The following is a 25,834-nucleotide window of genomic DNA, read 5'->3' as shown; positions in this document are numbered from 1 at the left end:
AACTTAACGGACAAAAGAAAATCATTGGCTGCTATTTGTGAGTTCCAGTGCAAACCATCATAAAGTGGAAGAGAAAGACAACTCTATCAGAGAACAGAATTTATAAAAATGTCGATTTCTTCTTTTTTTCAGTTAGTCATGACTTAACTGCCTATTTCATAAATTACTATAATAAAAGTAAACAGGTAGATTTGGGATAGAAGTTAATTGAGACCGAAGGAAAAAATACCTAATCTGCAATAATACGGAAAATTCCAGGTATACCTGAGAAGTTTTACTACTTTGTAGCTCAGATGCTAAAGAATCTGCCTGCAATACAGGAGACCTGGCTTCGATCCCCAGGTTGGGAAGATCCCCTGGAAAACGGAATGGCAACCTACTCCAGTATTCTTGTCTGGAGAATCCCAAGGACAGAGGAGCCTGGCGGGCTACAGTCCATGCAGTCGCAAAGAGTCAGACACAAGTGAGTGACTAACACTCCTTCAGTTCAGTTCCTTAGTATACTTTACAATCCCCTCCCAACTACTTATCTCTTACTGAAAAATTTAAATGGAACTCCTCTAGGAAATATAAGCATTTCTGAATTTGCCTGGAGAGTTGAGATTCTTAGTCACCAGTCATAAGGAAATGAAACAACAGACTTTAACTAAACACCATTTTAGGTGATAAAATTTCTACTCTTAAAAAAGCCCAATACCCAATGTTGTTGTTTAGTCACTAACTCATGCCTCACCCTTTGCAACCCCATGGAGTTGCATGCTCCTCTGTCCATGTGATTTCCCAGGCAAGAATACCGGAGGGGCTGCCTTTTCCTTCACCAGGAAATCTTCCCAAGCCAGGGATCAAACTCATGTTTTCTGCATTAGGAGGCCGATTCTTTACCGCTGAGCCATGAGGGAAACCCCCAATACCCATTACATACCCTGAAACACATCTCACATATATTCAAAAATTTTTATTAGATGCCAAATATGATTTACTATCCTATTTTGGAGTATAGTCTTTTAAAGTGTGAAAACATTTTCAGGGTGGGGCTACTTCCAGTAAAATTAAGCATGTTCGTACCTGCACGCGATGGACAGCAGATTGGAGAGTTTGTGTAGGCATTTAGAAAGGAAGTGCCATGTGCCTTCATGAAGTTGATAAAAGGAAGTTTCACTACCTGACTTCCTGGATAAAATGTTAGCCTTCCATCCTGGAATAAAGAAATTTAATTGTTTATGAAGCACTGATTACATCGCAAAAGAAGAAAATAATTTCCTTTAATTTTAACCATAAAGTTCCCAAGTAGTTGGGACTTCCCTGGTGGTCCAGAGGCTAAGACTCCATACTCCCAATGCAGAGGGCCCAGGTTTGATCCCTGTGCTGGGAACTAGACCTCACATGCCACAACTAAGAGTTTGCCTGCTGCAACTAAGACCTGGTATAGCCAAATAAATAAATATTAAAAAAAAATTCACAAGTAGCAAAAAACTTCAATATGATCCTAAGAACCTTCAAATAATGAAAACAAGTAGACAAAGTGTTATCATTCTCTGGCTCATAATAGTGTAAATTCATGTTGTGTGAGACTTAGATCCATTTGAATACAGAAAATAAATGAAAGAAATTAATGGAAAGTTGGATGGACTGACTGAACCAATGTTTGTTGAGTATTTGGTATGTGCCAGGCACTATGAAAGATCTGGAGATACAATGGTGAATAAAAATAGAGTCCCTGGCCTCATGAAGCTTATAGACTAGTGGGAGAGGCAAAAAACATCAGTTCAGTCACTCAGTCGTGTCTGACTCTTTGTGACCCCATGGACTGCAGCATGTCAGGCTTCCCTGTCTATCACCAACTCCCAGAGTTTACCCAAACTCATGTCCATTGAGTCAGTGATGCCATCCAGCCATCTCATCCTCTGTCGTCCCCTTTTCTTCCTGCCTTCAATCTTTCCCAGCATCAGGGAAACCAAGAATAAACCAAGAATAATTACAATACCATTACTGTTATATGGCCTTGAAAAAAAATCTAAAGATACAGAACAACAAAGGAAACCTTCTTGGTAAGAGTGAACAGGGAAGGCTTCTCTGGGAAGTGAGAGCTGAAGAATGAGGAGGGTCACCCATTCAAATAGAGATGCCTGCAGGACGTAAGCGGAGATAACAACTAGGCAGCTGGAGAGATGAGCTGGAAGACTGGAAGAGATGTTTAGGTTGGAGATACCTATTTTGGAATTGAATTGGGAATTGAAGAACTCTTCTTGGTAAAGAGCAAAAAAGAGAAAAAAGAATGTTCCAGTCCTGGAGTTATATCTATTGTATGTTTTCAGTGTAGTTTTGTAAATAAAATACAGTTTAAAAGTGAGCTAATCCAAAATACAGGACATACATACATCTTTGAGATGTCTGAGATTTCCAAATGGAGATATAAATTAGGGTACAGATAGGAATCTGGAGCTCAGAGAAGTCTATCCTAGTGAAACAAGGCTTTAATATATCCATGGCATTGAAAACTGTGAGACAGTAAAATCTTTTAGGGAGAGAGAGAAAAGAAAGAAAGAAGCCCTGAGGAGTCCCAGGTAAGAAGAGAAGGCAGAGTGGGAAACAGAAAGAATGACTAGTGAGGGAGGAAGATATCAGGAGACTGAGTCTCATGAAAGCTGAGGGAAGACAGTGTGTCAAGAGAGACGGAATAGCTGTGTTGAGAGGGTATGTAAATAAGGTCAGAAAATGCACATTGGAATTGGTGGCTGGTGACGTTGACAGGAGCACTTCCAATGGAGTCGTAAGAATGGACACCTAAAACAGAAAGGGAAGTGAGATGGCAGGTGGAGAAACCACTTCTAAGTATTTTTTTTTGCAAAGGAAAACAAAACAAAACAAAAAAAATGGGGTGGATGTTAGCTAATAGAGGGTTAGATACAGGAGAAATGTGGGATTAAGGTCAGGATTTTTTAAAAGATGGGGAAAGTTAGAGCATGCTTGTATGTTGAAATAAATACCACTTCTAGCAGAAGTAATCACTGAATACTAAGCAAGTAACTCCTGATTTCCTGAATGATGAGCAAGGGAGCCCAGGACAAAAGTGCACACTCTACCCTGGTAAGAATTTCACTAAATCCATAAATTCAAACTCTTGGAAACTTATCTTGATAAAACCCAAATGCCTACAGGTCTTATTCCTTCAATCTTTTGGACATGGGGGATGATAACCATTTGTGGCCACTGGATGGATTCTAGACAACCCAGCCACCCAGGTTCATCCTTTTGGAGGGATGGAGCAGGAGGTCTTGTAGCAGAAGCACTGGGATGCCATACAATTCAGACAGTGAGGCTTGGACTCCAAGACCTGCAGGCTAGATTCAGACGGGTGTAATGACCACTGAATGGATACAGCAGTGTGTCTGTAATTCATGTTAGCAATTTCTTGACTCATTTCCATGGAAAGCAGACAAGAAAGCAGGTATCTTTAAATAGCAGAATAGCAAGGATGGCAAATGGGGGAGGGGATAACTACCTCACTTCGGGAAGTTTCTAGCACAGAATATGTAAAAGGTGGTCCATGTAAAGATTACTGCCTGCAATATAAAGGCACTCAATAAATATTCAGTGAGTGAAATGAAACAAGTCTTTAATTCAGAGCTGTATAATTTACAAAAGACAAATTCAATATGTTCAAAATTCAACACTGCATTTTTGTAAAACTTAATAAACCTGGATTATGTGCATCAATGGAATGATTTATATTTGACTAGGTTCTGAGAAAATATTTAAATTATGCTACACATATTCTCAAGGTCAAAAGCATACTAATACTTTAAATGAAGATCAAAACTATTTTATTAGAGAAGATATTGAACATTTCTAGAAGTTTTGGCTTTTTAACTTCATGTAGTTTTTACACACTAGCAAATACTTTTAAAAAAAGGCTAAAGTGGTACCACTGCTCATGGTATCGATGGGAGGTGGTTCACATAGTAATTCAATCTGAACTGAAATGGATCTTAACATGGTTAGCTGATGAAAACCACAGAGAAAGTAAGTTTTCCATCGTGTGGTACTGTAGTTCACAATGAATAGTCAGGTCTTAGTACAGTTCTAGCACATCTTAGTTGCGAGAGAAAATCTTCCAGAATGGTTTTCAGAATAACTTTCATTATCTTAAGGCCATTCCTACTGTTTAAACAAATAGAGTACCCTAAAACTGGGCATTTAAAAAAGAAAAAGAGACCCACTAATTGGCTTTCTGAGCACCAAAGAATTGATACTTTTGAACTGTGGTGTTGGAGAAGACTCTTGAGAGTCCGTTGGACTGCAAGGAGATCCAACCAGTCCATCCTAAAGGAAACCAGTCCTGAGTTTTCACTGGAAAGACTGATTGATGCTGAAGCTGAAACTTCAGTACTTTGGCCACCTGATGAGAAGAACTGACCCTGATGCTTGGAAAGACTGAAGGCAGGAGGAGAAGGGGATGACAGAGGATGAACTGAACTGAATTGGCTTTCTGCATAAAAGTGCCAGAAATGATACCAATTGCCTTTTGCCTTAGTTTTTGAATTCTGCTATTATTCTTGACTCTCCTGGGAGGCAGGCATTTCCTGCCTTGGGATGGATAAGCTTTTTGGTAGATATAATTCTGTGATCTGGATTGCTCCTTCTAGAGCCATGACTTGGTTCAGTTCAGTTCAGTTGCTCAGTCATGTCTGACTCTTTGCAACCTCATGGACTGCAGCTCACCAGGCTTCCCTACCCATCACCAACTTCTGGAGTTTGCTCAAACTCATGTCCATCTAGTCAGTGACGCCATCCAACCATCTCATCCTCTGTCATCCCCTTCTCCCACCTTCAATCTTTCCCAGCATCAGGGTCTTTTCCATTGAGTCAGTTCTTTGCATCAGGTGGCCAAAGTATTGGAGTTTCAGCTTCAGCATCAGTCCTTCCAAAGAATATTCATGACTTGGTATGCAACTCCTTATTCTGGGCCAGGGAAAACCAGTGATGTTTAGATTTCAAGACATCAATCTAATGAAAGAATATAATAGTAATCTTAACTGTCTGACTTATTATCAAGCAAGACTGTTTAGAGCATTCTTTTCAGATCTGTTCATCAGACTGAATGAGAGCCTCACTAGACACTACTACACAGTCCTGTGTATAGCACTCCCGAAACCTCATGAAAACTACAAACAGCACAGGTTCAGGGGTGAAGGAGCGGGGCAGAGAGGATGCTTATGCCCTTATACCCTTAAGACTCAGGCTGAGGTGTTTATTTTCTCTTTGAAAAAATGGGTTTATTAAGATATAATTCACACATCATGCAACTAACCCATTTAATTTATACAATTCAGTGTTTTTTTTTTTTAGTATATTTAGGGAATTGTGTAAGCATCATCACTATCGATTTTAGAACATTCTCATCATGTCCAAAAGAAATCTAGTATTCCTTAACTGTCACGCGTTAATCCTCCTGTTCTCCCGAATCTAGGTAACTGTTGGTCTGTCTCTAATTTTTGTCTCTGTAGATTTGCTTTCTTTGGACAAATGGAATCATACAGTATGTTGTCCCTTCTGAGTAGCTTCTCTCACTTAGCGTAATGACTTTAGGTTCATCCACGTTGCAGCATGTATCAATACTGCATTTCTTTTTTATTGTTGAAAAATATTACTAAATTTTATTTGCCCATTTATCACCTGATATATATTTGAGTTGTTTTCACTTTTTGGAAGTATTAATATTTATGTAAAAGTTTTTGTGTGGACATATGTGTGTGGACATATGTTTTTTATTTCTTTTGGATATATACCTTGAAGTAGAATTGCTGGATCAATGTGAAACTCATGTTAAACATTTTTGGAATTGCTAGATTGTTTTCAAAAGTAGCTACGCCATTTTACACTCCCACCAGCAGCATATGAAGGTTGCATTTCTCTCATATTCTCATGGCTCTAGTGTGTCTCTGATTATAGTCATCTTTGTGGATGTGAACTGGTGTCTCATTGTGGTTTTGATTTGCATTTCCGTATGATTAACAATATTGAGTATCTTTTCATATGTTTATTGACTATTTGCATATCTTCTTTGGAGGACTGTCTGTTCAGATCTTTTGCCCATTTTTAAATTGCCTAAGAGCTTGCCAGGAGAAGGCAATGGCACCCCACTCCAGTACTCTTGCCTGGAAAATCCCATGGACGGAGGAGCCTGGTAGGCGGCAGTCCATGGGGTCGCACAGAGTCGGACACGACTGAGCGACTCACTTTCACTTTTCACTTTCATGCATTGGAGAAGGAAATGGCAACCCACTCCAGTGTTCTTGCCTGGAGAATCCCAGGGATGGGGAAGCCTGGTGGGCTGCTGTCTATGGGGTTGCACAGAGTCGGACACGACTGAAGTGACTTAGCAGCAAGGGCTTGCCAGGTGGTGCTTGTGGTAATGAACTGGCCTGCCAATGCAGGAGACATAAGAGACTCGGATTCCATTCCTGGGTCGGGAAGATCCCCTGGAGCAGGAAATGGCAAACCACTGCCTTGAGAATCCCATAGACAGAGAAGCCTGGCAGGGTTGCAAAGAGTCAGACATGACTGAAGCGACTTTGCATGCATGCAAACTACCTAATCCAAAGTCACAGATTCGCACCCATGTTTTTTTCTAAGGGTTTAATAGTTTTAGCTTTTATGTTTAATTCATCAGTTCACTTTGAGCTACTTTTTAAAAATGGAGTGAGACATTTTGCATGTGGATAATCAGTATTCCCAACATTATCTGTTGAAAACACTATTCTTTCCCCCATTAAATGGTCTTTGCATCTTTATTGAAAAATCAAATGAGAGTTTGAGAGTTTATTTCTCTACTTTCAATTCTATTCCATCGATTTATATGTCTATCTTTATACCAGTGACACACTATCTTGATTACTACAGTTTTGAAGTGAAGGTAAGTTTTGAAGTTAGAAACTTTAAGTCCTCCAATTTTGTAGTTCTTTTACAAGACTGCCTTGGGTATTCTGGGTCCCTTGAATTTCCATATGAATTTCAGGATGGTTTTTTTCTGTTTCTGCAAAAATGTCATAGTGATTTCTGAAGAGACTGCATAGAATTTGTAGATCAATTTGATGATTATTACTATATTAACAATATTAAATCAATTTCATAAACATGCTTATCTAGGTGTTCATTAATTTCTTTCAACAATGTTTTATAGTTTGATTCAGAGTATAAGAATTGAACTTCTTTGGTTATATTTAATCCTAAGTATTTTATATTTTGGATACTATTTTAAATAGAATTATTTTCTTAATTTTATTTTTCGTTTGTTCATCAATCAAAGGTATAAAAATACAATTGATTTTTATGTATTGATCTTACATCCTACAGCCGTGTAGACTAACTTATTAGTTCTAAAAGTTTTGCAGTAGATTCCCTAGGATTTTCTTTATACAAGGTTATGTTATCTGCAAATAGAGACATTTTTCCTTTCTAATCTAGATGACCTCTATTTCATTTTCTTGTCTAATTCCCTTCCTAGAAAACTGCCAGCTTAACTGCTGAATAAACACAGTAAGAATGGACAGCCTTGTCTTGTTCTTGGTCTTTGGGAGAAAACATTCAGTCTTTTATAGTTAACAATAACATTAACTGTGGATTTTCTGCAGGTGTTCTTAATCAGGTTGAAAAAATTCTATTTCTACTTGGTTGAGTGCTTTTATCATGAAGGGTTATTGAATTCTGTCAGATGCTCTTTCTGCATCTATTGAAATGATCACCTGTTATCTGTCCTTTATTCAATTAACATGGTCTATCACATTGACTAGTTTTCAGACATTAAACCCACCTTACATTTCAGGGATAAATCACATTTAGCCATGGTGTATAACCCTTTCTATATATATTTGAATTCGACTTGCTAGTATTTTCAGGACTTTTTCTTCTATATTCATAAGAGATATTAATCTGCATCAAAATTTACATACACACATATAGAAAAATCTATGTGCTTATACTATACTAAAAACAAACTCCAAATATTTCAGTCATCTTCGGAAGTTTCTAGGATGTTGTGACACACCACGAAGATTCCCTTTAGAGTGAAAGATTGCCTCTGCTGACGGTAGTTTGTCTTGCTCCAAATGGTGCCCCATTCTGGGTGCATTCCACAAATAATGGCCATCCAACATGAAAGGCCTGGTCTCCTCCCCCAAACTGGAAACAGCTCTGAAGCATCATGCTAGTTTGAGAACTACGCACAAGATCAGCTGAGGCAACAGTCAGTTCTCTTTTTGCAGGATCCTGCTTCCTTCCTTTCCCTTTAATCTCAAGAGCACTGATAATAAACTCATTCTTGTTACTCTCCAAGATTGCCTGTTAGGATCCTAAGTTTAGATAATCATAAAGATTACTTTAAGTAATATTCTCAATAAATTCTAGGGGTATATCCAGATTATGTAACTTTAATCATCCTGGGTTATTTTATGAGGAAGGCAATACAACGTAATGATTAAAAGTGCTCTTTGCTGCCAGACATACTTAACACCAACAATCTACCTGACCACAGTGACACCCTGTCATAATAAACTAACATTATATTTAGTAACCAAACATTTGTCCAAGCAGTAGTTTTAATATCATGGATAATACTAAAAATATCAGGTAATGTTAATATTTGTATTCTTTTTAGTTGATGGTTTGGGAAAGTTACAAAAAATGTTTAAGTTTGGGATTAAACAACAACACATATACGCATACAGTTTATCCGGAATATAGGAGAATGGGTCAAATTATGTCAACTAATGAACATAAATCAACACTAACAGGATTATCAGACAACTGGGTAATAAAAGTACCTTGATCGCTGGAAAGCTACCAGGCTTTTACGTTGATGCAGAATGTTATTTTGCCCCACAAGTGAATCAAGCGGGGATATGGACTGAAAATTTATTAGTAATTTAATGGGCCAGCAAAGAAAAAAAAAATTTGCTAAGATGCGAATCGGAGTGCGTCTTACTAAAGCATGTTTTTATGTGTGTTACATGCATATCTATGTGGTGCACGTAGGTCTGTACGGGCCGTCAAGGTAAAATGCATTTCTTGCTTTGCATCAGGATAAAACGGGTTTGGAAGTCTCAGATTCTGCTCCCGGAAGCCTGCAAGCAGGGGAAGGGCTGGGCCAATCGCGGCTGTGCAGCAGGGCGCCCCCTCCCCTGCCTTTCCATACTTACGAAGGAGTCGCTCACGACTAGCAACACGTTAGGAGCATCGGGCCAAGCCTGAATTGCTCCCCGCCTCTGCCCATCTGCCCCGGGAGCTGGTGCTGCCAGCGCCGAGGCTGCAACCACCGACACCCACAGCAGCAGCATCTCCGCTTACTGGGCCTCCGGGCGCTGAGCCCCCTCCCCCTCCCTCTAGGAAGTTCCTCGGGAGAACAGGAAGGCGGGGATTCCTTTTACCCTCAGAACTACAACTCCCATGAGGCTCGAGGGGAGCGCATGCACACAGGAGGAGCGCCCGTCTCTCAACTCTCGTTAAGACCTTTTAATCAAATACCGAGAGAACTAAACTTCCCCCAGCCACTTCCAGTCATGTGATCGATGCCTGGGGGTGAAATGCGCATGCGCTGTGCTTTGAGCTTGGGCGTTTTGTAGTAGAGGAGCATCTCCTTTCTCAGGTGGGTTTTTTTTTTTTTGGTTGCTGTCGCCTTTTGCAGAAGTTGAAGCCGGTCGGCCTGTGGAATTGTTACCTAGAGCGAGAAAGGACAGGGTGCCGGGGGCTGCCGGTTTGGCGCCGGACGAGCTTGGCAGAGTGTCAGGCGAGACCGGGAGACGGTGAGGTGGCAGCCTGTCTGTCACTGAAGCTGAACCGGGCGGTTCCTTGTGGGACGTCTGTCTGTCTGTCTGGACCGCCTCACGCGGGATGCGGGTCCCGTGGGGCGCCTCTAACACCTTCTCCCGAAAAGTATTTCTAGCCTGCCTTGTCCTGTTCCCCGCTTTTCCCGTGCAGTGATGTGCTCCGGCGGGGTGAGGGTTGCGGCCTACTAAGACAAGTTTCCGGAGAAGGCAGTGGCACCCCACTCCAGTACTCTTGCCTGGAAAATCCCATGGACGGAGGAGCCTGGAAGGCTGCAGTGCATGGGGTCGCTAGGAGTCGAACGCGACTGAGCGACTTCACTTTCACTTTTCACTTTCATGCATTGGAGAAGGAAATGGCAACCCACTCCAGTGTTCTTGACTGGAGAATCCCAGGGACAGGGGAGCCTGGTGGGCTGCTGTCCATGGGGTCGCACAGAGTCGGACACGACTGAAGCGACTTGGCAGCAGCAGCAGCAAAACAAGTTTCATCTTTTGGGGTGAGGATGAGCTTAGGCGCCCTTTGCCTCCAGAGTGTGAAGGAAAGAAGAGCTGGACGGGCCCTCAGAGGAAGAAAGGCTGGGCTGTGTGGCTTGTTCGAATAACCGACATAGGTTTAGAATACCATTGTTCCGCTGCAGTGGTTTTTAAAAGATCTCTGGTTCTCTTGACTGTTGAACTCCTTTGGAGAAATCGGGGAGGGGGGGTGGGGGGAGGAAGCAGATTTTTGGTCCCATAGCCAAGTTCCTGATGTGGTTATTATAGTTTCAGGTGTATAATTTGTGCATCATATTAGTCGCTTTAATCTTTTGATACGAAAAAGGAAGAGTTGTAGTGTTTCTTTCTGTGAAATCAACTTTTCATACTAATATCCGACAGTGCTTTTTGCAGAAAATAATTACAGAAGGAGTCAGACTTTACTTATTTAATACTCGCAGGGTGCTTATTATGCTCTGAGCATTATACTGTGCATTTGTAGAGCACCTGTTGTGTGCCAAGTACTTTTACGTGGAGGATTTTCTGTTATCCCCACTTTCACCGTTTTTTTCAGATAGGAAAGCTGAGACTTGGACAAATTGAATGACTTGCCCAAGGTTACAGAGGGAATCAGTCTGAGTAGGACTTGAATTTGAGTAGTCTGTCCTGACTCATTGCGTTGCTGTCTCTAATTAACTGTAGGATGTCACGGCGTTCCCATGAATTTACTATGTTAGTTAGTGAAGCAGCGCTGTTGGTCAGGCAGCATGCTAAACATCTGTGGGAGCAGACAGATACAGAAACAATGGTCCTTGACTGTAAGGAACTTACACCTTAGGGAAAAACTGAAATAATAGTACAGCGTGAGAGGTAATACACATAGGCTCCCTCACAAACAGGATCTGTTTCAAATATTTGTTTTGAGTTAATTTGGAATATAGAACATATTTTGTCAGAGAAACAATGTTGACTGACATTTAGAGTCATTAAAAATATATTTAACTTTATCTGTGGGATAGTATTGATTTTGTGAACTCTTCAGTCTCTGTGGCCTTGTTTTCTCAGGACGTGTATTCAGAGTTGACGGTCAGGGTGAGTGAATCACATCTTTTTCTTCCTGGCTCTCCTTTTGGCAGTGTTAGTGGGAGCAGGTGCTATAGTAGTTTGGAGCAAGATGGATATTTTAGGCCCTCGGATATATAGCTCTGGAAGACGTCTCGTCTTCCTTCTCCGACATTCGGTTTGTCTACAGTATCCCTCCCAAGTGGATTGTGCAGTCTGTGCCTTTTCATCTCCAGTGACGGGAAACACTTCTTTGAGGAGCCCATTCCATATTTTTATTGGTGTAATTATTAAAAGCTCATGTTCTGAGCTGAAGTCAGTCTCTGTATACCTTTGACCATTCATTAGTCCAGTTATTTTCACTTTTACATGAGTAATCGCTCCTTTTCAGCTACCCTTCTCACCTTCCCCACCAGGTTTCGCCTCCCGCCCAGGCCTTCCCAGTTCCTTTGGGTAATTATCTTATAATTTCAGTTTGATTTTGAACACTCTATTCTGGAAATAAAGCATATTTGCTAACCAGTAACTTAGCATGTCGGGACAAGGCAATGGGACCCCACTCCAGTACTCTTGCCTGGAAAATCCCATGGACAGATGAGCCTGGTGGGCTGCAGTCCATGGGGTCGCTAAGAGTCGGACAGGACTGAGTGACTTCACTTTAACTTTTCACTTTCATGCATTGGAGAAGGAAATGGCAACCCACTCCAGTGTTCTTGCCTGGAGAATCCCAGAAACGGGGGAGCCTGGTGGGCTGCCATCTATGGGGTCGCACAGAGTCAGACACGACTGAAGCGACTTAGCAGCAGCAGCAGCAACTTACCATATCAGAAGAGGTACTTTTGAGTTGTGTGTGTATACCACTCTGTGTGCACATCTCTCTGTGTGTACTTGTGTATGTATAGTGTGTTGCACTGAGGGAAGGGCTCCATTATGTGTATGTTTAAGTCATCAGTTAAAGATCCTGTGTTAAGGGCTAATTGGTTTAGTGAAATACTTAACTTCGCAGTTCAGAAAATTGTTCACTTTAAAGTTTGGGTGTAGGTTTTGGTTCTTCATAGTCTTTTAGTGTCCAGCATACTAGACAGCATGTTGAAAAGCAGAGACATTACTTTGCCAACAAAGGTCTGTCTAGTCAAGGCTATGGTTTTTCCAGTGGTCATGTATGGATGTGAGAATTGGACTGTGCAGAAAGCTGAGCGCTGAAGAATTGATGCTTTTGAAGTGTGGTGTTGGAGAAGACTCTTGAGAGTCCCTTGGACTGCAAGGAGATCCAACCAGTCCATTCTGAAGGAGATCAGCCCTGGGATTTCTTTGGAAGGAATGATGCTAAAGCTGAAACTCCAGTCCTTTGGCCACCTCATGCGAAGAGTTGATTCATTGGAAAAGACTCTGATGCTGGGAGGGATTGGGGGCAAGAAGAGAAGGGGACGACAGAGGATGAGATGGCTGGATGGCATCACTGACTCGGTGGACGTGAGTCTGAGTGAACTCCGGGAGTTGGTGATGGACAGGGAGGCCCGGCGTGCTGCGATTCATGGGGTCGCTAAGAGTCGGACATGACTGAGCGACTGAACTGATACTAAGATCATGGCATCTGATCCCATCAGTTCACGGGAAATAGATGGGGAAACAGTGGAAACAGTGTCAGACTTTATTTTTTGGGGCTCCAAAATCACTGCAGATAGTGATTTCAGCCATGAAATTAAAAGACGCTTAACTCCTTGGAAGGAAAGTTATGACCAACCTGGATAGCATATTCAAAAGCAGAGACATTACTTTGCCAACAAAGGTCTGTCTAGTAAAGGCTATGGTTTTTCCAGTAGTCATGTATGGCTGTGAGAGTTGGACTGTGAAGAAAGCTGAGCGCCAAAGAATTGATGCTTTTGAACTGTGGTGTTGGAGAAGACTCTTGAGAGCCTCTTGGACAGCAAGGAGATCCAACCAGTCCATTCTAAAGGAGATCAGTCCTGGGTGTTCTTTGGAAGGAATGATGCTAAAGCTGAAACTCCAGTACTTTGGCCACCTCACGCTAGAGTTGACTCATTGGAAAAGACTCTGATGCTGGGAGGGATTAGGGGCAGGAGGAGTAGGGGATGACAGAGGATGAGATGGCTGGATGGCATCACCGACTCGATGGATGTGAGTTTGAGTGAACTCTGGAAGTTGGTAATGGACAGGGAGGCCTGCTGCTGCTGCTAAGTCGCTTCAGTCGTGTCTGACTCTGTGGGACCCCATGGACTGCAGCCCACCAGGCTCCTCCGTCCATGGGATTTTCCAGGCAAGAGTACTGGAGTGGGGTGCCATCACCTTCTCCATAGTGTGCAGTATTCACAAAATTGCTAGATATGGTAACACCTTTAAGCATGTTAATGTTCCAAATGTATTTGTGGAAATGTTAGTCTAGACAGTAAGTGTTATAATTTCAGACCTGTGTGAGATTTGTCTGAGAAGACTTTCTGCTTGACATTTGAATTTGGACTTTAATTACACATAGCATTTGAGTAGACAGAGGCAAATGTGAACAGGCTGAATGGGAGAAGTAAAGACAGAGATGTGAAAAGTGTTGGGGAGTGGTGGAAAAAGTAAATATGAGGTAATGCTGAAAAGGGGATTCTTCCTTTCTCACTTTAGCTAATTGAAAATTACTGCATTTTGAATGTAGGGAAACTAAAAACAAACTGTAGTTGAGTAGAGTTTGGAACCTAAAAGGTCATAATACTAGATAGATGTTGGATACATAAGGAACTCCAGAAATATGTTACCTTTATATAGGGGTTTTTTGACCTGAGAGACAGAATACATTTATTTAGAACATACATGCATGTGCATATCTGAGATCCCAAGGACTGCAGCCCGTCAGGCTCCTCTGTCCATGGAATTTTCCAGGCAGAATACTGGAGTGGGTTGCCATTTTCTGCTACAGAACATAGAGCATTTGTCAAGTTGTAGTCTTTAGTATTTGTGTAGTAACTAATTTAAAGAGGATACTTGTGTTTGGTGATAGCCATTTTTTGAGAAACATAGACAAGAAGGTTACTTCTTGAGGGATCAAGGAAGATAGGATTGGGGGTTTTAAATGTGTGTAAAAAGTGTATAATAACCACTGTGAGTTAGGAATGGGAGGAAAGTGGTGAAGTTGATTGAGAGGGTGGTAGGGGCTAAGGCCTGCAGAACTGGCAGGTACTGTGTTCAGCTACTCCCATCTACATACATATCAGGTAAGCGATGTCCTCACTTTACCAATGAGGAAACAGACTTGGAGGTGAAGTAAGGTGCCCAGGATCTGTGGAGGCTTGAATCCAGATCTGTCTTTGTTGACTTGGTGGGTGCATGTGGCAGAATGAAGGGGCTGACAAAATGTTGGATATTTTCTGAGAACAGAGTTGGAATGACTGAGTTAATCAGTAAAATCAAGTTGAGTGAGGAGGGTAATCATTTGTAGCTGAATAGGGGCTTAAGGAAGTTAGTGACATGGAGAGTCAGGTTTTAACATTTATTTTACCTCCCCGCTTCTTGTTTAACTTGTATTTTACTTTCCTAGACATTGTGAGGTTCACAATACTTGCTTTTATTGCCAGTAAGACCCTCTTCTGTGGAACTAACCCTTCTATTTAAATAGCAATGGCACCCTACTCCAGTACTCTTGCCTGGAAAATCCCATGGATGGAGGAGCCTGGTAGGCTGCAGTCCATGGGGTCACTAGGAGTCGGACGACTGAACCACTTTACTTTCATTTTTCACTTTCCTGCATCAGAGAAGGAAATGGCAACCCACTCCAGTGTTCTTGCCTGGAGAATCCCAGGGACGGGGGAGCCTCGTGGGCTGCCGTCTCTGGGGTCGCACAGAGTCGGACACGACTGAAGCAATTTAGCAGCAGCAGCAGCATCACTAGTGCATGGTTTATCAAACTTACTATTTCTTATTCATCTCCACCTGCTTCAGCTAAGTTTTGTTTATTTCCTAGTCTAAAGAAGCATTTTTTTTCCCTTTATTCCGTTTTTTAAAACCATCTGTATTCTCTCCAGGAAGCATTCTAGGTTAATTTTGTTTGACAAAATCCATTCCAGAGATAGTATCAAAAGATACTTAGAATTTGTAGTCATGTAGAATTTGTGTTAGTATTTCAAATGGCTAGTTAGATGGATTATTAATATCAAAAAAAAAGTTTTGTCTGTTTAATTAAATTTACAAACTAGTTGCCTGATGTGGGCAGCTGTTTTTCATATTTAGAATTCTTTATGTGGCTTAGAACAAGATTCACTTCAGTGTAATTAGGTTGCAAATTGGAAGTAAGTAAGTGCCCTTAAAGGAGAAGGAAATGGCAACCCACTCTGGTGTCCTTGCCTGGAGAATCCCATGGACAGAGGAGCCTGGTGGGCTGTAGTCCATGGGGTTGCAAAGAGTCAGGCACGACTGAGCGACTAACCCACACACAAGTGCCCTTAATTGTTCTAGATTTAAAACGAAGTGTAGAAGTAGATAATGTTCTCTTCTGGCTCAGTTTTTTACATTGAAGTCAGTGTATTTTGAGTTTCTGTAAGTTTTTCCAAATGTGATTGCTTATGGAAGTTTCTTTTGTCACCTCGAGGCCATGGGGACACAGTTTAGACCTACTCAGAAATTTGGAAATTATAATTAGTATCTTTTTGGGAAAGAAAGAAATTGGAAAATTGTACATAATTATTTCTCATGTTTTAAATTATAAATTATGAAAATTGAACCTGAATCTGATGTGTTAAAAATTCAACATGTTTTGGGTGGTGTATGTTACCTTTTTCATGTGCCTAACTATCCTGTGTTTTACTTAATCTAGATGGATAAACATTTAAGGAACAATCTGAAACTCAGTTGACAAAGAAGATAGTTTGTGATAATAGGTAAAAGGTAGGTGTCTAGAGTGCTAAATCATAGGCAGTTAGACTCTGCTTTTACTCAATGACTGATATTACCGATTCTTTTGAGAAGGATGGTTAAATGGTGTGGGTTATTATCCCAGACTATAGGTCATCACAAAGCACCTTTAGACTTTTGTAATTAGATTTAAAGGTGTCATTTTTTTGCTTTTCTGTAATTAACTTCCATTGTTGTTATCGTTGCAATTTTTTTTTCTTCTTCTTATTTGTGCTTTGTGGAATGTTTGTTTCTGGCACTGCTGAATGTGGCTTCAATTTCCATAGCTTTAGCTGGGGTGTGTAGGACATATCAGTTCATCTACCTGTCATCTAAATGTTAGTTTTGAGGTATATCATTGTCTTTTGGCATGGTTGTCACTTTGCAACTTTTTATTAGGTGCAGTTGTTGCTTTTTATGCTTGATATGTTGAATCAAAACCCTTTTAGTGGTAGTAAAAAAAAAAAAAAACCCTTCATTGAGTGAGAATGTGCTAAATATACACTTTTCTTGAGATTGAGAATAAAAAATGGGAGGAGAGGTATAAGGATAAAGTCTGTGGGGCTATGGAAGAATACTAAAGACACTTGTAAAAGGGCTGGGGTTTTCTTTGAAGTGTTGGAAATGCTTGGAATAGAGGGAGGTATCCCAAACAGAGGAATATGAGGTTATGTGGAATCCTTGTGAGTAGTAGGTTTTTACTCTGCAAAATGGGTAGATGATTAGTGCTCTATAAAGCTTTGTGAAGAAAATGAGTGAATGAGCCTCCTCGTTCTCCATAACACTTCCTAAAAAAGAGGAAAACATTTTCAGGGCTAGAAAGAGGGCTAGAAAGGCAGATTATTTTGTTCTTCAGAAAAATATAATCCCCTGAAACTAAAATTTATTTATATATACGCATTATATTTTGGTGAAGAGAGAAGGTGTTAGTGCTGTCTTGTTATGCTAAATGCCAAATCAAATGAACAAGAGATAGGAGGAGAACAGAGGATTCCACTGCAGCAAGTTGGTTGTTCAGTCGCTCAGTTGTGTCCAACACTTTGTGACCCCATGCACTGCAGCACACCAAGCTTCCCGGTCTTTGACTGTCTCCCAGAGTTTGCGCAGACTCACGTTCTTTGAGTCGATGATGCCATCCAACCATCTCATCCTCTGTCATCCCCTTCTCCTCCTGCCTTCAGTCTTTCCCAGCATCAGGGTATTTTCCAGTGAGTCAGGTCTTCATATCAGGTGGCCAAAGTATTGGAGCTTCAACTTCAGCATCAGTCCTTCCAGTGAGTATTCAGGATTGATTTCCTTTAGGATTGACTAGTTTGATCTCCTTGCTGTCCAAGAGTCTTCTCCAACACCACAGTCTGAAAGCATCAATTCTTTGGTGCTCAGCCTTCTTTATGGTCCAACTCTCACATCGTACATGACTACTGGAAAAACCATAGCTTTGACTATATGGACCTTTGTCGGCAAAGTGATGTCTGTGCTTTTGAAAACACTGTCTAGATTCATCATAGCTTTTCTTCCAAGCACCAGGAGTCTTTTAATTTCATGGCTGCAGTTACTGCCCATAGTGATTTTGGAGCTCAAGAAAATAAAGTCTGTCACTGTCTCCATTGTTGCCCCATCATTTGCCATGAAGTGATGGGACCAGATGCCATGATCTTCATTTTTTGAATGTTGAGTTTTAAGCCAGATTTTTCACTCTCCTCTTTTACCTTCATCAATAGGCTCTTTAGTTTGTCTTCACTTTCTGCCATAAGGGTGGTGTTATCTGCATATTTGAGGTTATTGATATTTCTCCCGGCAATCTTGATTCCAGCTTGAGCTTCATCCAGCCTGGCATTTCGCATGATGTACTTTGCATGTAAGTTCAATAAGCAGGTTGACAATATACAGCCTTGATGTACTCTTTTCCCAGTTTGGAACCAGTTCATTGTTGCATGTCCAGTTGTAACTGATGCTTCTTGACTTGCCTACAGGTTTCTCAGGAGGCAGGTAAGGTGGTCTGGTATTCTCATCTTTTTAGGAATTTTCCATTGTTTGTTGTGATCCACACAGTCAAAGGATTTAGCATAGTTAGTGAAGCTGAAGTAGGTGTTTTTCTGGAATTTCCTTGTTTTTTCTGTGATCAACAGATTTTGGCAACTTGATCTCTGTTTTCTCCCTTTTCTAAATCCAGCTTAAACATCTGGAAGCTCACGGCTCACGTACTGTTGAAGCCTGGCTCGGAGAATTTTGAGCATTACTTTGCTAGCGTGTGAAATGAGTGCAATTCTGCGGTAGTTTGAACATTCTTTGGCATTGCCCTTCTTTGGGATTGGAATGAAAACTGACCTTTTCCAGTCCTGTGGCCACTGCTGAATTTTCCAAATTTGCTGGCATATTGAGTGCAGCACTTTCACAACATCATCTTTTAGGATTTGAAATAGCTCAACTGGAATTCCATCACCTCCACTAGCTTTGTTTGTGGTACTGCTTCTTCCTAAGCCCCACTTGACTTCATACTCTAGGATGTCTGGCTCTAGGTGAGTTATCACACTGTCATGGTTATCTGGGTCATTAAGACCTTTTTTGTATAGCAAGAGTAGATGTAATTACTGGTGAAGACATGTCAGGCTATAGAAGGGTATCGAACATTCAAATTGGCCCCCAAGAGAAGAACAGAATTTGTCTCGTATGGTCTTTAAAAATAACCCACTTCGAGGCATTTGACAGATCCATGTTGGCTGCTCCATTTAAGTCCAGATTTGTCTGTCTCATTTTCAAAGTCTTATGTAAACTGGTGCTGTACCTACCCAGCCTAATTTTCTTCTGTTCTTCAACAAGTCCTTCCTCTTCCATTCAGTCTGGCTTCCTTATTGTTTCCTACACATTCCACACTCATTCTTCTCTCTCCAACTTTGCTAATGCAGTGCCTCTGGCTGGAGTAATTGTCCTTCTTCCCTCCATTCTCAGATCCTTTCTCTACCTCGTAACCCTTGATTATTTCACATCACACTTTTGTCTTCTATACTCCTTTCGCACTTGCACTCATTAGCCTTAGTTTAGAGTTTGATTCTTCAGTGACTCATGTGCCTGAGGTCTTTCTCTGGATTGAGATTATATTCTTCAGAGCAGAGGCCTTCCTTTCTGTGTCTTCTGTCAAAGACAACATATAGCTTGGGAGCTGCGTGCTGTGTTAGTGCTGCTTGGTTCTGCTTTGTTCAGAAGTGCTTTTACTTGTATGTTGGGTGATAGAAAAGATGGTGATCTTTGTCCTGGAAAAGTTGCATTCTTCTGATTGCTTTTGCTTGGTCTTATCTTGAAACTTTTTTTGTTCTTTTTAAACTTGGGTATCTCTTGATTTTTTTTTTTTCCTTCTTGGATGTCTCTTTTTATCCCTTTCTGTTGGTCCAGATTAGTTGTCATCATCACTGTCATTCTCTTCTTTCAGTCTGCAAGTTTATCTACCAAAGATAACTTAGGTGTGAGAAATATAATGTTGCATCAGCATACAGACTTGGTTGCTTCAAGCAAGATTTGCAGATTGTATAAAAATCCTTCTGATGTTTTACATTGTAAATTTATGCCAATATCATTTCAGCTAACAGAGCAGTGTCCAAAATAAGAGCACATGAGATATGTTGCTTTAATTGTCTAATTATTGTAACTAAGCAAAAAAATCCCTTTTCTGTCTATTTAGGAAGTCTCGTTTTGGCTATAGATAAATTGATATATTAATATTTTAATTTTTGTATTATTTGAATCTAAAATTCTTTAAGTCAAAAGGATTTTTTTAAATTCTCTGGCTTCTTAAATTTCTTTCATCTTACGCTTGTGCCTCAGCCTGTTTGGATGTAAAGAGCTGTCAGCTACCATGTCCGTGAGCCATCTTCTTTGTTCATTTTGCTACCTTGAGCATCAGTGATCTATAATTACCTAATATGTACATAGCTTTGTTTTACATTCTTGAGGTTAGAGTTCAATGGAGTTGGCCAAAAAATACAAATGTTTCTTTTTTCAAGATCAAGTTGTGATTGAATTTGGCTGGTTTACTGGTAAATGGAATAAGTTGTGACATCTTAAAATATGTTAGTTTATTTAATATTATACTAATATATCTTCAGTGAATATTTTGTGTACAAATTGAAATATCTATGGCTAAAATTAGTATACAGTCTTCTTGAATATTCCTTTCCTTTATTTAAGTATAAACATTACGTTTACTTCTCTTCAAAGAATATTATATTACAAGGAATACTAGACTACTGTCATCCTAAAGAAATCCTTACTGTGAAAAAAAGTTAAAATCCTGATTTATATTTTATAGAAACTAACATCAAAACAGAATGCTTTCTTAAACTTACATCATAGTTACCGAAATTTATTTGTGTTAATGTTTTTACTCTGTGACTTGGATTTATTTTAGTACTTGCTTTGTATAGAATTCTATTGAGATTGGTGTGTGCTTTGGGTCCTGGCCCATAAGATCATCTGTGTTTTAGCCTACTATACGGAGAATGCATATAATTCAAATACAATGCAATTTCAGCAAATATTTATTAATATATACAGTTTGTCAGATACTAAGGATTGAGGATACAGCAGTTAAGCAACAGCAACAACCCAACAACAGATTAAAAATCCCTGCCTACATGGAGCTTATATTCTGGTGGGGTTGGGAAACAGATAATAAATAAGTATATAATATATTAGATGGTGTTAAGTGCTCTGAAGAGAAATAAATGCAGTGTTAAAGAGATAGTTAGGGAATATTTAGTGGTTGGGAATTGGAAGAAGAAAGTGTTAAAATTTTAAATAGCATGGCCAGGGAAGGTTTCATTGAGGAAGTGACGTTTGAGTAAAAATCTGAAGGGATGATCTGACTTTCTGTTTTTTAAACATAATAAAATATGTTTATTTTAAGGGGAAAGAATGCTCCATGTGGAAGGAATTATGTGTGCCTTTTTCACAGGTTAAGTTTGTTCAATTTGTTGGAACTGTTATAGTTAGGCAGGTATCATTGTAGTTTCATTCAGGCTGAAATTAGTATATAGTCCTCTTGAATAGTCCTTTGCCTTTATTTAAGTATAAACAGGCTTTTTGTTTTGACAGAATGTCCAGCAAGGAAGTAAAGACTGCTCTGAAAAGTGCTAGAGATGCAATCAGAAACAAAGAATACAAAGAAGCTTTGAAACATTGTAAGGTAACTAATATTTTTTTTTCCTTCCAGGACAGAAATGGTCACAGCTGTAAGCATCACTGATTTGTAATATGTGAATCATTTGTGTCTAAATACAACAAAAGTGGTCAGGCCTGTTAGTAGAACCATTAGCGTGGTTGTGCCAGGATAAGTTACTTCTACCACTTACTTTTGTCTTTCTCTCTGTTGGTAACTTGTCAAAGCCAAGTTCCCAAAACCCGAATGTGTCTTAGCTGTCTTTTGATGGATTGTACTATGGAACACTTAAGTTTTCCTTCTTTAATGGTATGTCGTCGGGAGAATCCGCTTGGTGTGTGGTTGTGAGCATTAGGATTCTAAAGGTCCTTTCTGTGCTGAGGGAAATGTTCGTGTCCAGAGGAGGAACTGAAGGTGCAGGAGAGATGCAGGCTGGCAGTAGGAGAGCAGTCCCTGGGAGGGTGAGTGAGGATGGGGTCCAGAGCTTGAGAGGAGGGCCTTTGACACTTGTTCTGTCTAAACAGCAGGGAAGATAGATACAGATCCATAGCCATCAGGTTTGTAGATTGGGTGGTGGTGGTGGGAAGATAAACGTCCCCCTCTGATGGCTCCTGTCTTCTTAGGGATAAGCTGAGGCTGAAAGAGGAGTTGTGTAGGAGGCTGGAGACAAAAGAAGGTATGATATAGTTGTCATTCGCCACGAGAGAAGAAATTTATTAGTAAGGATTAGCAGGATTACCGGACTGTAGTCAATGTCCTTTTGAAAATTTCATATTACCAAAGGGAGATCGGTGTATTCAGCTGTGTAGTGTCTTCCTTCATGTCACCCTTCTCAGGCTTGGAGATGGACAAGATGAATTCAATATATAGGTAGTAAGAAAGCTGAGGGGAAAGAGAGGCAAAGGAGTTGAGGATGTTTGCAAGGGAATGATGACAGTGATGTAAGCTGGTATAAGCTGGGACATGAGAGATGAGAATTGAGAAGTAGGGTGATAGTTGGAGGGAGGTGAGATTAGAAAAAAGTTGGTCATAGTAGAGGTTAAAGAACTGTTACCGCTGCAGTAATTGAACTGGGAGGCTAGGAGAGGTGCATGCTGGAAACCCAGGTTTTGGATGGCTGAGTACTGAGGGTAAGTAACTGAGAGGCCTTGACATTCATTGGGTCATCTGCATGATTGATAGAATGATTACTGGAATTGAAGTGGAGAGGAGGGATACCCTATTTTCACTGAAGGAAAGGGGATTCCTAGGAGGTTGGTAGATGGTAGCAACAAGAAGGATATTTTCTAGAGTATAGCTGGTGGTTTGATCTTCAAAGGTGCTGGGGTTTTTAAAGGAGGAGGGGGAGCAGAAGAAGAATATATTACAAGTGACAAGTGTGAGCAACGGAAACCCTTGTCTTAGCTCCTGGCCTGTGATATGTGGGATGAATGTGAAAAGAAATCGGCTGCAGCATGTAAGATCTGTAGGGCCACAGCCCAGTTTCATTGCAACAGAACTTGGTGCAGTTCAAAGAAAGATTGAACCTAGGGACCTTGGCTGTTCACATCAGGAGTGTCAGCAGTTGCACTAAAGAGTTCAGGACAGTGGGAGGGAGAGAACGGAGTAAGCCTGGGGGAAATAGATAGCAGTATAGAATGAGAGTCTTAAGGGGTGAAGGATGCCCTTGAGAGGTTAGGTTTCTAGTGAGCCCAGCATGGGTGGAGGCCATGACAGAACTAACCCTCATACAGAAGAAGGTGGATGGGCTCTTTAGACTCACAGTAAGAAGGAGGAGGTGGCAGGGGTGCTGGGAGGGGTTGTTTCCTTCAGCACTAGACTAATACACGTGTGAATCTGTTTCTGTTAATATATACAGAAGTACCGCAGCCGTCTTCTTTCTGATTCACATATGAATGCCACCAAGCAGTTTATAATTTATACCTGAGAGACTCAGCTAGAAAGCCAAAGATGGGGAACTAGTCAGTGGCAAATGTGTGACGACTTAACGTGTAGTAACCTAGAATGTTGACATTTTAAGAGAAGTTGCTCCTTAGTGTATTTGCTGTGTCTGGTCTGATTTATCACCTCCTCTGCTGGTGCATCTGTAACTCAGTATAAGCATGCCTTTAGGCAGCCTTGTCTGACTTGTTCGGATGGAGTTGGGAGTCAGGTACTTTTTTCCTTATCTCAGAATGCCATACCTGCTTTCACTGCACTGTTATAAGTATTTCTTTAAAAAGTCTGTTTCCAATCTTGAAAACCCGGTGATTAGGCAGACAACAGGTCCTTACTGACTGTGGGTTGATTGTGGCATTTATCGTTTGCTCTGCAGTCGTATGCCAGTCATTGCCCTTGGTGTTGGGAACACAAACGTTAATAAAACTTCAGTGTTTGGAGCTTAGCTTTGGTGCTTACCTCATGGGTGCCGGTTTTTTGGGAGGTAACATTATGGGATAGAATATTGGTGACATTGCTAGAAGTGTCATGTGGCCGCACGTAAGACTAATAATCTGCCTGCTTCAACTCGGAAGTGTTCTTCCTTTTCTCTAGAATATGTAAAACCTTAAGAGCTAATTTCATTTTAGCTAGTAGTTTTGTGTTCCTTTCACTGGAACATCTTTGCTTTCCATTTCAAACTGTTTTACCTTAGCAAGTAGCTGTTACTTCTGTAAGCAGTAGCTCTCTGTATAATTTTTGTTCTAGTTGACAGGTGTTGTTTAAACATTCATTGCCACTATTTCTTTTGAACATATTTGGTACAGTCACAGTGAAGTCAAAATACTTTCCTAGCATATAATTTCAATGAAAATATCTATCTGTTTAATATGGGGAGATGCTATCATAGGGGAAAGAAAATACTGGAGTTGGATAAGGGAGTTGGATACAATACGGAAAATAGTTTTGTAAGTGACTAGTAGCAGTGTGCCGTGGAGGGTGGTAAGAATAGTCTTAATTGTGCTCTTTATACTTAGTGTTATTCTCAAGGGGCAGAGGGAGGCATTTGGCTGAGGCACGAGGATTACTTGGGCATCTCTGTAAAATATGCCTCATATTTCAGGCCCCCCGCAGTCACTGGTCCAGTCCAGCTCCCCCTCTCCTTGAGGAAACCGGGGACCAGAGAGGTTGAGTGGTATTCTGAGATCACCGAGTTAGTGGTAGATCCAGATTTCCTGACTGTTAGGTAGACTGTCTTTGATTGTTGTTTGTCCACAAGTTTCTAAAACGTAACGAACATCTCTTTTAATTTTTTTAACCAGACAGTGTTAAAACAAGAGAAGAATAACTATAATGCCTGGGTTTTTATTGGCGTTGCTGCAGCCGAGCTAGAACAGCCTGATCAGGCCCAGGGTGCCTACAAGAAAGCTGCTGAATTAGAGCCAGACCAGCTACTAGCTTGGCAGGTATGTAGACATTCTTTTTTTTTTTTTTGACTATGTTATAGGAAAGAACGTTTTTCAAAATACAGGTGACAGCTTTACAATAAGCATTTAGACCTCCATTTCCCCAGTATAAGAGAGAAGAAATTAAATTTATTGATCTTGTAAACTTTTTTTTTTTTGATCTTGTAAACTTGAAAGTTAGTTGGTGCCAAGGATGCTGTTTGCTACTATTTAACATCTAATCCAAAGGATTATTTCCAAATGTTAGGACAGAAATTGAAACATGATTATATAAATCTCCAACTTAATTATGTATGCATATGAGAGACTTATGAATAATATTCTTTATGCTTATCTGAGGGAAAAGATGGTATATTAATGTGTTTTTTAAAAAATAATATGAAAAAATTTGAAATTCCTATCTGAGTATGAGTTACATTTTTTTTCTTATTTTAATGGTCTCTGTTTTTTACTTGGCTTCTCCAGCTTTTTCATGTTTAATGACTTTGTTTCGTATCTCAATCACATCTTAGAAACTGTGATTAATAGGAGGTAGAAGACTCTGGAGAACGTGAACCTGTTTGTCTCAGGTTCACATGAACAAGAACATGAGTAGGTTGTCTGGTAACATCTCTCTGATGCCAGCTTTTATTGTGTACTGATTGGTTTAGGATATCTATCTTTATTTGAAGCAAAAATGATAATTTCCACAGAGTACTTGGATTTCTTTCTTTTGACCATGTGAAAATAGTGTTGTATGGTAACATCTTAGGGGTTAAAATTGCTCAAGAATTATTTAAGAAGTATTTATTATTGTGAAATACATTTTCAAAAGTAAAGAGAATGATGAAATGAACCACTCTGTGCCCATCATCCAGTTTCAATAAAAACCTACTCATGGCCAGTGTTTTTTCATCTGTACTTTCACCCACTCCCTCCTACCCCCAATTATTTGGAGGCAAATCCCAGGTGTTTTATTTCATCTGTAAACTATAATAATCTCTGTCATAAATAATCTTTACAGATTGTCACTTTACTTAGCAAAACAAATGTGAGCACACTGGATGTCT

General features: G+C 40.3%; 2 protein-coding genes across 11 annotated transcripts in view; one reads left to right on the top strand and one right to left on the bottom strand.

Annotated features, from left to right (window-relative positions):
- Window positions 1-9,369, bottom strand: part of ARSK (arylsulfatase family member K) — a 54,860-nt gene extending 45,491 nt beyond the window's left edge. Inside the window, exons 1-2 of one of the 2 annotated variants that reach the window (XM_024994365.2) lie at window positions 9,198-9,369; window positions 1,066-1,195 (exon numbers count right to left, since the gene is read on the bottom strand). In XM_024994365.2, coding sequence (XP_024850133.1) covers window positions 1,066-1,195; window positions 9,198-9,335 — 268 coding nt within the window. In that variant the 5' untranslated portion in view covers window positions 9,336-9,369. 2 annotated transcript variants of the gene reach the window in all.
- The window catches only part of SKIC3 (SKI3 subunit of superkiller complex), a 144,218-nt gene that overhangs the window by 31,734 nt on the left and 86,650 nt on the right, over window positions 1-25,834 (top strand). For 2 of the 9 annotated variants that reach the window (XM_005209742.5, XM_024995322.2), the window contains exons 1-4: window positions 9,579-9,643; window positions 16,174-16,244; window positions 21,339-21,429; window positions 24,642-24,785. In XM_005209742.5, the coding sequence (XP_005209799.1) occupies window positions 21,340-21,429; window positions 24,642-24,785 (234 nt within the window). In that variant the 5' untranslated portion in view covers window positions 9,579-9,643; window positions 16,174-16,244; window position 21,339. Of the gene's footprint in view, window positions 1-9,578; window positions 11,814-16,173; window positions 16,245-21,321; window positions 21,430-24,641; window positions 24,786-25,834 lie in introns of those variants that run through there. The other 7 variants (XM_015472366.3, XM_024995324.2, XM_059888830.1 and 4 more) reach the window with 5 other exon arrangements.

This window comes from Bos taurus, chromosome 7 (assembly GCF_002263795.3).
Source record: "Bos taurus isolate L1 Dominette 01449 registration number 42190680 breed Hereford chromosome 7, ARS-UCD2.0, whole genome shotgun sequence".
NCBI lineage: Eukaryota > Metazoa > Chordata > Mammalia > Artiodactyla > Bovidae > Bos > Bos taurus.
Note: the sequence above shows the minus strand (reverse complement) of the source record. Positions and strands in the feature narration are given on the sequence as shown.